Source organism: Meriones unguiculatus, chromosome 5 (genome assembly GCF_030254825.1).
Source record: "Meriones unguiculatus strain TT.TT164.6M chromosome 5, Bangor_MerUng_6.1, whole genome shotgun sequence".
Taxonomy (NCBI): Eukaryota; Metazoa; Chordata; class Mammalia; order Rodentia; family Muridae; genus Meriones; species Meriones unguiculatus.
In genome coordinates this window covers 43643446-43655600 of record NC_083353.1, presented here as the reverse complement: position 1 = coordinate 43655600, position 12155 = coordinate 43643446, and the positions used below count along the sequence as shown (strand labels likewise).

Here is a 12155-nt window from a genome sequence, read left to right as displayed (position 1 = left end):
GAGTTTTTGGAGGTGGGGCCATTTGCTCTGTGTGTGATGGAAGGTAGGGGTTTGAGCACAGGGCCTTTCTGCCTGCGATGCTCAACACTTGGCAAGTAGTCCAGCGAGTCCACTAACCCTGTATGAGGAATCTGTGTTCTGACTCCTTACTAGCTAACCAAGGAAGGGGCATCAGCCACCTGGGGCCTAGGCTAGAAATCTGATGGGCTGTCTTACATCTGGGCTTTCTTTGTGGGTGTGAGGCTCTGTGGCCTATGGCCTGGTGCCTTAGCCTTCATGTTCTGCAGGAGATCAGCGGGTGGTGAAGCTCTACCTCAAGTCCAAGGAGACAGGGAAGAAGTTTGCGTCTGTGGACTTTGTCTTCTATAACTGCAGTGTTCACCAGTCGTGAGTGTCCCTAGACCCTGCCCTTGCCACAGTCCCATCCTTGTGGTCTTGCTGTAGACACTTCTTTGCAGGCCTGCCTTCCTGTAGCTGACATCTAGTCAAGCAGGAAGGATAAGAGGCCCCACAAAAGCAGCCTGCCAATGGAAGAGCTGGCTGGGCAAGACCCTGAGGGCATGGCGGGGAGGCTATGGCTGCTATTGCAGCATGTGGGGAGAGCTGTTTTAGGAACTGGGCAGAAGAGTGAGGTGTGACCTACGAAAAGCCCTGCTAGCCACCAGAGTGGGGCCAGAAGCTTGGAAGGAGACAATGATCTAAGCCATTGTAGAATCCAGACATGACAACTCAGTGTGTGTTGACTCTGGACCTGTCAATAGCTGCTGCACAGTAGGACCCCCAGGCATCGGCTTCTGCCTAGTTCTTGGGGCTTCTGGTTGGGCATAGTAAATCGGACTGGGACAGCTCTGTTTACTTCTTCTCATCTTGGCTATAAGCACTTGGCTTCAAATACAAGGAATCTGGGGACATATTAAGGTTTGTTATTAGCCAGGCCACTGGTCGAGAAAGGGTCCTTAGAAGGCCAGGGCAAGGGGTAGGGATTTCGGAGAGAACTTTAACAGGTTTGGCCTGGGACGTGGCATTGGCTGCCTTTGCTGTCATGCTTTCATCTGTTGATAGACTCCAAGGGCCTTGTTGGGGTTGTCTTCAGGAGCAACATGACTAGAACTGGTCAGGGAGTCCTGGAGGGTAGGGAGAAGGTGAGGCTGTCTCTTTGCAGGCCCCTGGGATTGTAAGATGCGGACTGAGCAGCTCCTGTCCAGGTGGAACAGGTTTGAATAGGGCAGGCGGAGATGGACTGAGGCCTGACCAGTCCCCGCCTGCACCAGCCTGAGCGCGTTGAAGTGGGATGTATGACATGTCCTCTGGTGTTCTACTTAAAAGTTTGTTCTGGTTCTGTCATGATGGCCAGTGGTCACTGTGACCAGTGACCAGTGCTAGGCTGAAGAGGAAGAGAACCAAAGGATGCAAGACCATTCTCAGAGCAAGGCATGTGCAGCAGGCAAAGGGTCTAGTGACCTTCTCAACCAGGAGCAGCCATTGCAAAGGCCCTGAGGTGGCACTCTAAGGAAAAGCAGCAAACCGGGTCTCAGTGGTAGAAATACAAGCTTCTACCCCTCGGGCCTAACTGTCTCTCATTTTCCCCCTGCAGCTGCCTGGCATGTGTCAATGGCTCCTTCCCCTGCCACTGGTGCAAATACCGTCATGTGTGCACCAATAATGCGGCTGACTGTGCCTTTCTGGAAGGCCGTGTCAATGTGTCTGAGGTAAGGTTAGCTAAGGGGTCTCATGGCTTCAGAAGGACCAGTGAGCCTCAGGTGTCACCCAACAATACCCATCGGTGGCTAGAGGGCCAGTTGTAGAGTATGAGGTGTGACCAAGGTGGAACAACTTCCTGAATGTCATAGCCTGAGTCCAGACTGGGAACATTTGCTGGTGATCTGGGGTGTCCTTTATAGTCTTTGGGAGATAAAGGCCCCATGGAAGCCTGGGCATGGGCAGCTCAACCAGCATGTTTCATGATAGTTCTCTTCCCAGACAGGGAGGGAAGTTAATGATGGAGGTCTGCGGGTTTCTGAAGCTCCATGTGGTACTTACTACTGAGTCTCACTGTATGAGTGGCAGGCCACTCCTTCTGGGCATACAGGCCTGCATGGATGGGAAGCTGGGACAGGATCCTAGGGTCCATATTGGTATGAGGCCTGGACTTGAATCAGGACCCATTCATTTCATTGTGAATAGTATGGTGGGGTTGAGGAGGCGGCTGTGACTCTCCTACTTGGGTCAGTAGGAATGGCAGCCAGACTGAACTTATTTGGAAAGCTTGCCAGAAGGTCATGTATATGAGTAGGGCCCCATGAGCTGCCCTCCTCTTTCCCTCCTTCCTGTACGCTCCCCATGCTTCCTGGCCTGATGTCAGTAGGACAAGATGGCAGTAGAAAGCAAGCCCCTGGGCCTAATGGTGATGGGAGCTGTGACGGTGGGTGGGAGCCAGGGGCATAGTAGTAGTGTGGGGTGGGCTTTCTGGGAGGGTAGCAGCAGGGGAACTGGATCATAGTTTCCAGGGTATGTAGTAGGAGCCAAGCCAGGGGCCTTGGGAGCTGGCCAGGGCTGGCCTGAGGCTATTTCCAGAGGCCTTTGCAGTGCCCCAGAGATAGAAAAGTGCTGGTAGAAACCAGGGGAGACCCCTATTGGTGGTTCCTGATGCCACAGTGGCCCAGTTTTCTTCTCTGGTATCCTAATCCTGCCCTGACTAGCCCATCACCTCCAGGAAGTTTTATTAAGCAGAGGAAACTCTCTTTCTGGAGTGGCAACCCACTCAGGTCCTCAGCAAAGCCAGGGTGTGCTAGGTAGATGGGAAGAATAGAGCCCTGGTTTGTTTGCACAAGGTTGGGGTCAGGGAGTACCCCATTCTGGGGAATGGGTTGATCCCACGGGCTCATACTCTTCTTTAGTTGCAGTTTTGCATGGAAGGTCAGCAGTATTATACAGCCACAGACATAGCAAGTAGAACTCTTTGGAAAACATGGCAAGCGCACACCCCATCTCCCTGCCTCTGGCTCTGGGAGACCTCATGCAGGCTCACATAGCCCTGTGGCTTTCTAGCCCAAGATGCTTTTCCATACCCAGAATACTGGATTGGAAATGCAAAAAGACCTCACCTTGCAAGGCACTCACTTTGCCACCCTCCCTGCACTCAGAGCTTGCTGAGCAGGTAGTGGTGGGCAGCCAGCATGGGGTGTTGGGCCCTAGAAGGCACCTCATTTGGTTGGCAGAGCTCATGCTGACAGTCCTGGGGACCTGGAATGTCCTGGTAGTACCACATTCTGACCTTGCTATAGGAGTGGAGAGTGGCCTTCCACAACAGACCCATCATGTGGCCTCCTCAGTGGCCTGGTGGGCCTAGCTCTTGGCTTCTCTCCCTTGCCAGGCCCTGGGATGACCGCTGAGTTCCCAATAGGGCTGTAGCCTTGTCTGCATGAGGGAGAGGGCTGACGGGTCAGATGACTAAAACCTGAACTGAGTCCTAAAACATTGCCTTCTCTTGGCTACTTCCAGGTTCCATGAAGGCATAATCAGGAAGGCTTAGGCAGGGATCCTGGCTCCACTCCACAGGTGTCTGCCGGTCTCCCAGGCATGCCTTGGGCTGCTGAGAAACAGGGAATTGGTTAGACCTTTCAGAGCTGCTGATCTTTGGTCCTGAACCAATAGACCCCCAAAGGCTGAGGTCCAAGTGGGACTAGTTTAGCTAGACCATGTGTGTCCCATAGGCCCCCGCTTGGCCTGGCCTGTGAGCTGGAATTCATAATTAGAAGATACGCTGCTGGGCTTGGAAGAATACAGGAGGCTAGGTGAGGCGGAGGCTCCACCAGGGAGGCCCAGGCCGGCCTTCCATCCAGAGTGTGGCCAGCGGCTTGATAGCTGGGAGGGCAGGATTGGGTTAGTAGGACAGGCAGGAGGATCTGGCTAGGCTCCTGTCAGCCATGCCTGCCCGCTGCCAGCTGCACTCATACATGGGTATTTCAGGGGTCAGTGAGCAATGCTGGGCTGTAGGCCTGGTATGTTACACTGGTGGGTGGTAAGCCTAGCTCAGCATGGCTGTTGGAGGCTCCAGGGCAGGGTGAACCCAAGCTGACGCTGTCCTCTCAGCTGGGTCCCAGCACAGCCTGGGTCTTGGTTTATGGTAGGGAAAGCAGCAGTGTGGATGTAGCCCTGTATACCAGGGTCTTCACTGGGACTCCCACCTGAGTTGGGGCTGGTGGCCAATGGACACAGGGGCATCCCACAGGCTTGCCCACTGCTGGGGTCATTCTGTGAGACGCTGGGTTAGAGCTCAGGCCCTTCAGGGCCCTGCAGAGCAGATCCTGGGCCTACATCTTGGGAGTCAAGACAGTCCCCAGGGATCAGGCCTGTTTTCAGTGTCCCTATTTAAAGCTGCTCCACATGCTCCCATGGGGCGCCTTCTCCTGAGGCTGCTGCCAGCCATGCTGCAAGCAAGCCGGGCGTTGCATCAGTTATTGTTGCTGAAACCCTGGCCCTAGGGGGCCCTAGATGTTTTTCTACAGGGCCTAGGCTATTTTTGCATGCTTCCAGGCCCCCAGCTGAGAGCCTGCTACCCCAGCACCCTGTTCTTGGCTCTTGCTTTGGGTCTGTGCAGCTGTAGGCCAGATGGGATACCTGTGGTCCCCAGAGTGAGTGTTGGGGTCCTAGGATATGGCCAGATTGAGTAGGCTGGCCAGCCTGCAGCCACAGCCTGGTGGAAGAAAAACCTGAAGATCACTGGCCCTTTGGTGCCAGATGCAAAGTGGCACAGGGTGCCTGGGCTTTGTAAGCTACCACAGCCTGGGACACAGTGGAACTTGCACCTCTTGCTGGCTACCAGACCCAGCTCAGCCACACCTTTGTTGTCCTCAGGACTGCCCACAGATCCTGCCATCTACCCACATCTATGTGCCAGTGGGTGTGGTAAAGCCCATCACCCTGGCCGCACGGAATCTGCCACAGCCACAGTCAGGTCAGCGAGGGTACGAGTGCCTTTTCCACATCCCAGGCAGCCCGGCCCGTGTCACTGCCCTGCGCTTCAACAGCTCCAGCCTGCAATGCCAGAACTCCTCGGTGAGGAAACAGCAGAGGGGTGGGCAAGGTGGGGACCTCCATGCTCTGGTGGGCCATTGTCCACCCAGTCCTAGACCTGGTTTATGTGGCCAAATGTGCCCTAGGAAGGTCTGACATATCTGCGGGCTTTCTGACCACCATGAGCCCTTGGGTGAGTGTCGGTGGTGTAGCTGAGTAGGCTGATGGTGGGGCTGCACCTTCAGGTTCCTGAGTACAGGTATAGTGACCACAACCTGTGCCCTTCAGCCACAAAGGAAACCATACACACATACCATGGCCATCTGAAAATTAGCAGGTGACCTTGCTAGATGGGTCTGAGAAAACCATGGTGGGCTCAGCAAGTCTGGTGTTGACTTTTCTAGGGCAGAGGTCTTTATAGAACAAGCCCTTTCTAGATGTGCATGGGAGGTTTTGAGGTCTCCTCTGGCTTGCTGACTACTGGCAGGCTGCATTTTTCCCTGTGTCCAGGAAGTGTGTAGTCAGGAGGGCAATGAATTTTTTTGGAACAGGCTTAGGTCCAGATTGGCAGGACATGTGGACACAGGGCTGTTGGCAAGGCTTTACCTGTTCCTGCCCCCTTGGTCCAGCAACCCTTGGCTTACAGGTCTATCCAACAGGGCAAGAGTTGGGGTCAGGGTGAATAGCTCTCTATCCAGGAGGGAAGCCTATACTCTCCCCTTTTGCATCCTGTTGATCATCTCCCATCCTTCTCTTACTGGCTCCCCATATAACTTGCACCCACACACACACTCCCCTCTGACTCTTATCACCCCTTTTTTCTTGCTTCTGCTTCCTGTGTCTCTCCATCCCTCGTCTCTGTTGTCCATTTCTCTGCAGACCCCCATTTATCTTCCCTTCAGCAGTGTTTAAAGGGAAGAGAGGGTATCAGGAAATTTGATAGGATCCAATTAAATTCCTTCAGATAAAATAGTGATGAATTGCTGAGCCTCCCCTTTGAAACGCCAAGCTGCCTGCCTTGCCCAAACACAAGATGGAGCTGAGGTCATCAGCTGCAGCAGTGGGAGGCAGCTAAGCCTAGACCCAGCCATTGAGAAGGGCTGTCACCCTACGTGCTGGCCAGCCTAGGGACAGGTGGCAGCAGTGCTCATTCCCCAGGACGGTGGTCTCTTGACCTATGCTCACAGATACCTCACACCTCAGAAGCCCTGGCCTACTTAGCAGACAAAGACTGATGTTCACAGAGCTTTCCTGATGCTTTAGGGCTCAGCTAACCCTTCTTTCCCAGACGGCTGACTGTACCTCTCAGGCAAGACTGCCCTGGTGCTGGAAGTAGTGTGTGGGACAGACTTGGAGGATAACATTCAATAGTCGGTTTCAGAGATGTTGAGGGGCTCCATCACCCCAAGCATGACCACTGTGCCTGCTTCCAACAGTACTCCTATGAGGGGAATGATGTCAGCGACCTGCCTGTGAACCTGTCAGTTGTGTGGAATGGCAACTTTGTCATTGACAATCCCCAGAATATCCAGGGTGAGTGTCGGGGCTGGTGGCCTGGGTAGATGGATGATGTATGGGTCCATGCTGAACAACCTTCCCATTGTAGCCCATCTCTACAAGTGCCCAGCCTTGCGCCAGAGCTGTGGCCTCTGCCTCAAGGCAGACCCACGCTTTGAGTGTGGCTGGTGTGTAGCTGAGCGTCGCTGTTCCTTGCGCCACCACTGCCCAGCCGACTCACCAACCTCCTGGATGCATGCCCACCATGGCAACAGCCGCTGCACAGACCCCAAGATTCTCAAGGTAGGAGCTGGAGACCCAGTCCAATACCTGCCCAGCCCCACCCTTGGCAAGCCCACCCACCTCCTCCTCTCACCTGGCAAGGTAGTCCTTGCTGTGTCCGCCCCAGCCTCTGCCTTTCTGCAGCTGTCCCCAGAGACAGGCCCTCGGCAGGGAGGGACTCGGCTAACCATCACCGGCGAGAATCTGGGCCTCCGGTTCGAGGATGTGCGGCTAGGCGTGCACGTGGGCAAGGTGCTGTGCAGCCCTGTGGAGAGCGAGTACATCAGCGCAGAACAGTAAGGCAGGCTGGTGGGGTGGTGAAGGCCTAGGTGGCCTGGGGAGTGGTTCTGCAGTGCTGAGCCCCACCATTCCTGCAGGATTGTCTGTGAGATTGGTGATGCCAGCACACTGCGGGCCCATGATGCCCTGGTGGAGGTGTGTGTGCGGGACTGCTCCCTCCAGTACCGAGCCCTGTCCCCCAAGCGCTTCACCTTTGTGGTAAGCCCTACTCCACTGCCCTCTGCTTCTTGCTGCCCCAGAAAGTGGCTAGGGGTACTTCAGAAGTAGGCCTGGACTCATCTCTAGTACAGGACACTGCCTCTGCTTGCCCATACCTAGGCTGAGCCCAGTCACAAGGGAGGGGTGCCTCTGCCCCCAGGGTTGGCTGGCTGTGCGGGAACACAGGGAAAGGGGCCCAGGTGCTACTGTGTGCACCCGAGAGGGAATCCCCTCTAACAGCCGTCTTCCTGCAGACACCAACCTTCTACCGTGTGAGCCCCTCCCGTGGACCTCTGTCTGGAGGCACCTGGATTGGCATTGAAGGAAGCCATCTGAACGCAGGCAGTGATGTGGCTGTGTCCATTGGCGGCCGGCCCTGCTCCTTCTCCTGGTACGGGGTGAGAGGAGTCAGGGGCCACAGGGCTTTCCCTCCTGGCTCTGCTGTCCCCTCCTGTTGCCTGGGCAACGGATATGGAAAACCTGGTTGGGGTGATCACTATGGAAACCTAGAGGCAGAGAAGGTTGCCATGGAGATAGGGGGCCAGCCTCCAGAGTGGGAAGGGATGTGGCCTGGCCTCAGTGGGCACTACCTACTGCCTCCACCCTAGTCCCTCCTAAGGAGAGGGGCCATCTCTCTTGCAAGCAAAATAAAAAGTATTTTTTAAAAGTTTAACAGAGAAAACAGACATCTTAACAAAAGCTTTGAGGCTTGAAGTGGATAATTTTAGATTAAGGATGATAATAGAACGGCCCTTTAAATATTTTCCTGTGGTAATTACCCGTTATCAGGCTAATCATCGGTGTTTGCAGCCTGGTGGCTGTGGGGCCTGTAGGCTGAGGTAATACAGCCAAGGGGCAGGGCCTCAGAGCAGGTATTGCCTTGCTGACTGCTAATGAAGGTGACCTGTGACCCCATGCCCCAGACCAGCTTACTGTTGCTAGGAGCTGGATGCTTTCCAAGTGTGTGTACAGTAGGAAGGAGGGAGCTGGTTTGTACAAGGCACTTGGTGGTAGTGGGACTCTATGCTGGAGGTCTGAGGGAGGCAGGGCTGACAGGCGGGAGGGCTCAGGCCTGTCGTTTAGTTTCTCTAACCTCCAGAGCAGTAGCCTGTCATCTGCAAGCTGTGCTTATCCTGTGCCTGGCAGGGTGGACTAGGATGGTCGCGCGGCACTTGTGAGATGACAGAGGCTTGGCCAGGGTCTCTGAACAGAGAGCAATAGGCAGGATCCAGTTCATCCATCTGCATTAGAGATTATGTCGTTAGGAGGGTAGGGTGGAGGCCAAGACCTGTGTCGGTATAGAGCCAAATGTATGAGACCCAAGGCGGGGAAGGAAAGAGGCCAGTCAGGCTTTAGGGTAGGACCAGACACTGGTGGCCCCTCAAGGGCCAAAGTAGTCATCCCAGTAGCCACCTGAGGGATGCCCAAGCTTTTCCCTGGGAGCCAGTGCTCAGCACCATAGAATGTGGTTGACATGTTGGCATGCTGCCTCACCATGCCCTCACCTATCTTGACCCCCATCCCAGGAGGAACTCTCGAGAGATCCGCTGCCTGACACCACCCGGGCAGACCCCTGGCAGCGCCCCTATTGTTATCAACATCAACCGTGCCCAGCTCTCCAACCCTGAGGTGAAGTACAACTACACTGAAGACCCCACTATCCTGAGGATTGACCCCGAGTGGAGCATCAACAGGTAGGAGAGCTGTGTGGAGCCAGGAGCGCCTCCCATCCCCCACTGTGGGTCACGGAGTGCCTCTCCTGGGTGTTCCATGGCAGCTTCCTAAGATGGTTAATCCTGGCAAGAAGTGCTCTGGCTGAGCCTAGAACCACCTGTTTATTCAGGGAGAGCCTATTTCTGTTCCTCTTGAACTTCTAGAGCATCGTCTAATTCCTCTCTTCTTCCTTTAGTGGCGGGACCCTCCTAACAGTCACAGGCACCAATCTGGCCACAGTCCGTGAACCTCGGATCCGGGCCAAGTATGGAGGCTTTGAGAGGGAGAATGTGAGTGGATGCCCTGTGCCTCCAGTCCCCTTCCTCTCTCTGTCCTGCTCTGCCCTCCCCTCCTGGCCATATGACTGTTTCCTGGGCTGGTAACTACTGCTGCCAACACCCCTGCTTCTGCCTCTCCATACTTAACCTGTCTATGCTGAGGCCTTGACAAAGTGGTCAGCCAGGGGTGAGCCCTGGGCTCTGGTCTGTCTGGCCCTTATTAGCCTGCAGAGAATGGACATCTTGAACACGTGTCTCTTGGTGCCTAGAGCATTCTCAGGGAGCAATCATTCCCAGGGTGGGGCTGTCATTGGGTAGCTGGCCCACAAGGGAGGGCTACCCTGAAGTCCTGGTGCCTGTGTCCCAGAGCTGCATGGTGTACAATGACACCACCATGGTGTGCCGGGCGCCGTCCATAGACAACCCGAAGCGCAGCCCACCAGAACTGGGAGAGCGGCCAGACGAGATTGGTTTCATCATGGACAATGTACGAACACTGCTGATACTCAACAGCTCCTCATTCCTCTACTACCCGGACCCTGTACTGGAGCCCCTCAGCCCTACTGGGCTCTTGGAGCTGAAGCCTAGCTCCCCACTCATTCTCAAGGTGGGTCTCTGCCATTGTGGCCTCCTGCTGCAGAAGCTGATCTGGGATGGGGCTGCGGAAGACATCTCAGGTCTGCCCTCACTTCCCCCTGTCCTCTGTAGGGACGGAATCTCCTGCCACCTGCTCCTGGCAATTCCCGGCTCAACTACACGGTGCTCATTGGCTCTACACCCTGTATCCTCACCGTGTCTGAGACACAGCTGCTGTGCGAAGCCCCCAACCTCACGGGGCAGCACAAAGTCACGGTGCGTCTACCAACTGCCTTTATGCAGAGAACCAGGAAGTCCCTATCACAGCCTAGCTGTGGTCACCTGGGACACAGCTGACCTCCTGACCTCCTGACCCTGCTCGACTTAAGTAAAACCCCCTTCTGAGAAATTCCCCAAAGAACTGCTCTAATGCAGGCCCCATTCAACCTTTACTCTTGACCACTCTGAGCTCCTCTCACTGCTGGAAGCTCCACTGCCGAGTGCTTGTGTGCTAACTACCCAGGCATCTATCTGCCCCTATTTCAGCACCTTGCCTCTGTTAGCCATTCGTGTCACCTGCTGGGGAGATGTTGCTCACAGGCAGGTGCTGTGGCAGGCTTACAGGCCATTGGACAGGGGTCCTGAAGCTCTGAGGAGCCAGTATCCTCTGAGCACCTTTATCCCTTCTGGCAGGTGCGGGCCGGGGGCTTCGAGTTCTCGCCTGGGATGCTACAAGTGTACTCGGACAGCCTGCTGACACTGCCAGCCATTGTGGGTATCGGTGGGGGTGGTGGCCTCTTGTTGCTGGTCATCGTGGCTGTGCTCATTGCCTACAAACGCAAGTCCCGGGACGCTGACCGTACCCTCAAGCGGCTGCAGCTCCAGATGGACAACTTGGAGTCACGCGTGGCCCTCGAGTGCAAGGAAGGTCAGCAGAGAGATAAGTAGAGCCAGAGCTGGGCAAAGAGTCCTGGTGGGTTGGGGGTAGGGAGCAGTGAGTAGTTGCTGAAGCAGCACCACCACTGAGCCCATCTTGTCCTACTAACTGGTTCTGGCTCCATCCCAGGGAAGTGACAGGTGGCAGAATCACCCTGCTGGTGAAGGGACCACCTTCCATACAGCTATAATCCAGGGGTTATGCCACCTAATCTTTTGTGCCCCGATCTTCTAGCCTGTAGAATGAGCACAGGGACAATGCCCACACCTCTGGATATTACATAGTGGCCCTGAGAGGCCCAAATGGCTGCATGGTTGGCTCAGTACCTGCCCTGTGGACAGCTCTGGTGGACAGGATGCAGATATGAGCTGGGACTGGAGAGTAGAGGCTATTGACCCCCACCTGTAGAGGGAGGTTGAATGTCCAGGGTTCATGATGCCTTCTCTGCCAGCAGCCAGGAGATGAAGGCACAGTACATCACCAAACCCACTAGGCGCTCCAGAGCCTGCCCTGCCCCTCTGACTCCTGACCAGATAGTGGGCAACTACTGGGCTGACAGCTCACAGCTCTAGAATGTTCGATAGGGCCTGCCACTCTGCCATGTTTTTCTTGACTGACAGGTGGTATGGACTAAGATGTTGGGTTGAAGGTGCTGGGCCCATGGTGTGTATAACGCAGTGGCTGGTATGGGGCTGGGAGCCCAGGGGTAGTGTTAGAATGTCATGTCTCCTGGTCCATGCAGGCCTGAGTCTTTGCTAAAGAACTCCCATTCCTACCCACCCAGTATTGGAGACATTGTTACCCTTATCTGGTTAATCTCATGGTAGTGCAGAGGGAAAGAATTTTTGTCCTCAACTAGGGTAACTGAGGCAACTGAGGCACAGAAAGACACATTGCTTTCTTTAAGGTCAGGACCAGTGATCCTAGCCAGACAGTGGACAAGCTGGGACTGAAACGGGGGAGGGGGCCCTCAGGCATGCTGCCTCTGACCCCGTATTTGGTTACAGCCTTTGCAGAGCTACAGACAGACATCCATGAGCTGACCAGCGACTTGGATGGCGCTGGCATCCCATTCCTTGACTACCGCACATATGCCATGCGAGTGCTGTTTCCTGGGATTGAGGACCATCCTGTACTCAAGGAGATGGAGGTAGGACTGCCAGCTTAGAGGTTTCTAAAGGATCATGGGTAGCCAAGGGTGTAGGGCTGGCATGGCCTTCTAGAGAAAGTTGCAGGGCTTAGCCAAGTAGGGAGTATTGAGTTAGACCTGCGTTTGAGCCAGCACGTGGTTGGGTCTCTGAGCTCTGAGGCCAGGGCCTGATTTCTGGTGCAGGTGGCTTACCCTTACCCTGGGTGAC

General features: G+C 55.1%; 1 protein-coding gene across 1 annotated transcript in view; it reads left to right on the top strand.

Moving 5' to 3' along the window:
- Positions 1-12155, top strand: part of Plxna1 (plexin A1) — a 46792-nt gene that overhangs the window by 20708 nt on the left and 13929 nt on the right. Inside the window, exons 8-21 of the mRNA XM_021646870.2 lie at positions 288-387; positions 1595-1709; positions 4858-5058; positions 6453-6549; positions 6623-6816; positions 6940-7091; positions 7173-7293; positions 7548-7684; positions 8820-8987; positions 9203-9296; positions 9652-9891; positions 9993-10136; positions 10554-10788; positions 11805-11947. Coding sequence (XP_021502545.1) covers positions 288-387; positions 1595-1709; positions 4858-5058; positions 6453-6549; positions 6623-6816; positions 6940-7091; positions 7173-7293; positions 7548-7684; positions 8820-8987; positions 9203-9296; positions 9652-9891; positions 9993-10136; positions 10554-10788; positions 11805-11947 — 2141 coding nt within the window. The remainder of the gene's footprint in view (positions 1-287; positions 388-1594; positions 1710-4857; positions 5059-6452; positions 6550-6622; positions 6817-6939; positions 7092-7172; positions 7294-7547; positions 7685-8819; positions 8988-9202; positions 9297-9651; positions 9892-9992; positions 10137-10553; positions 10789-11804; positions 11948-12155) is intronic.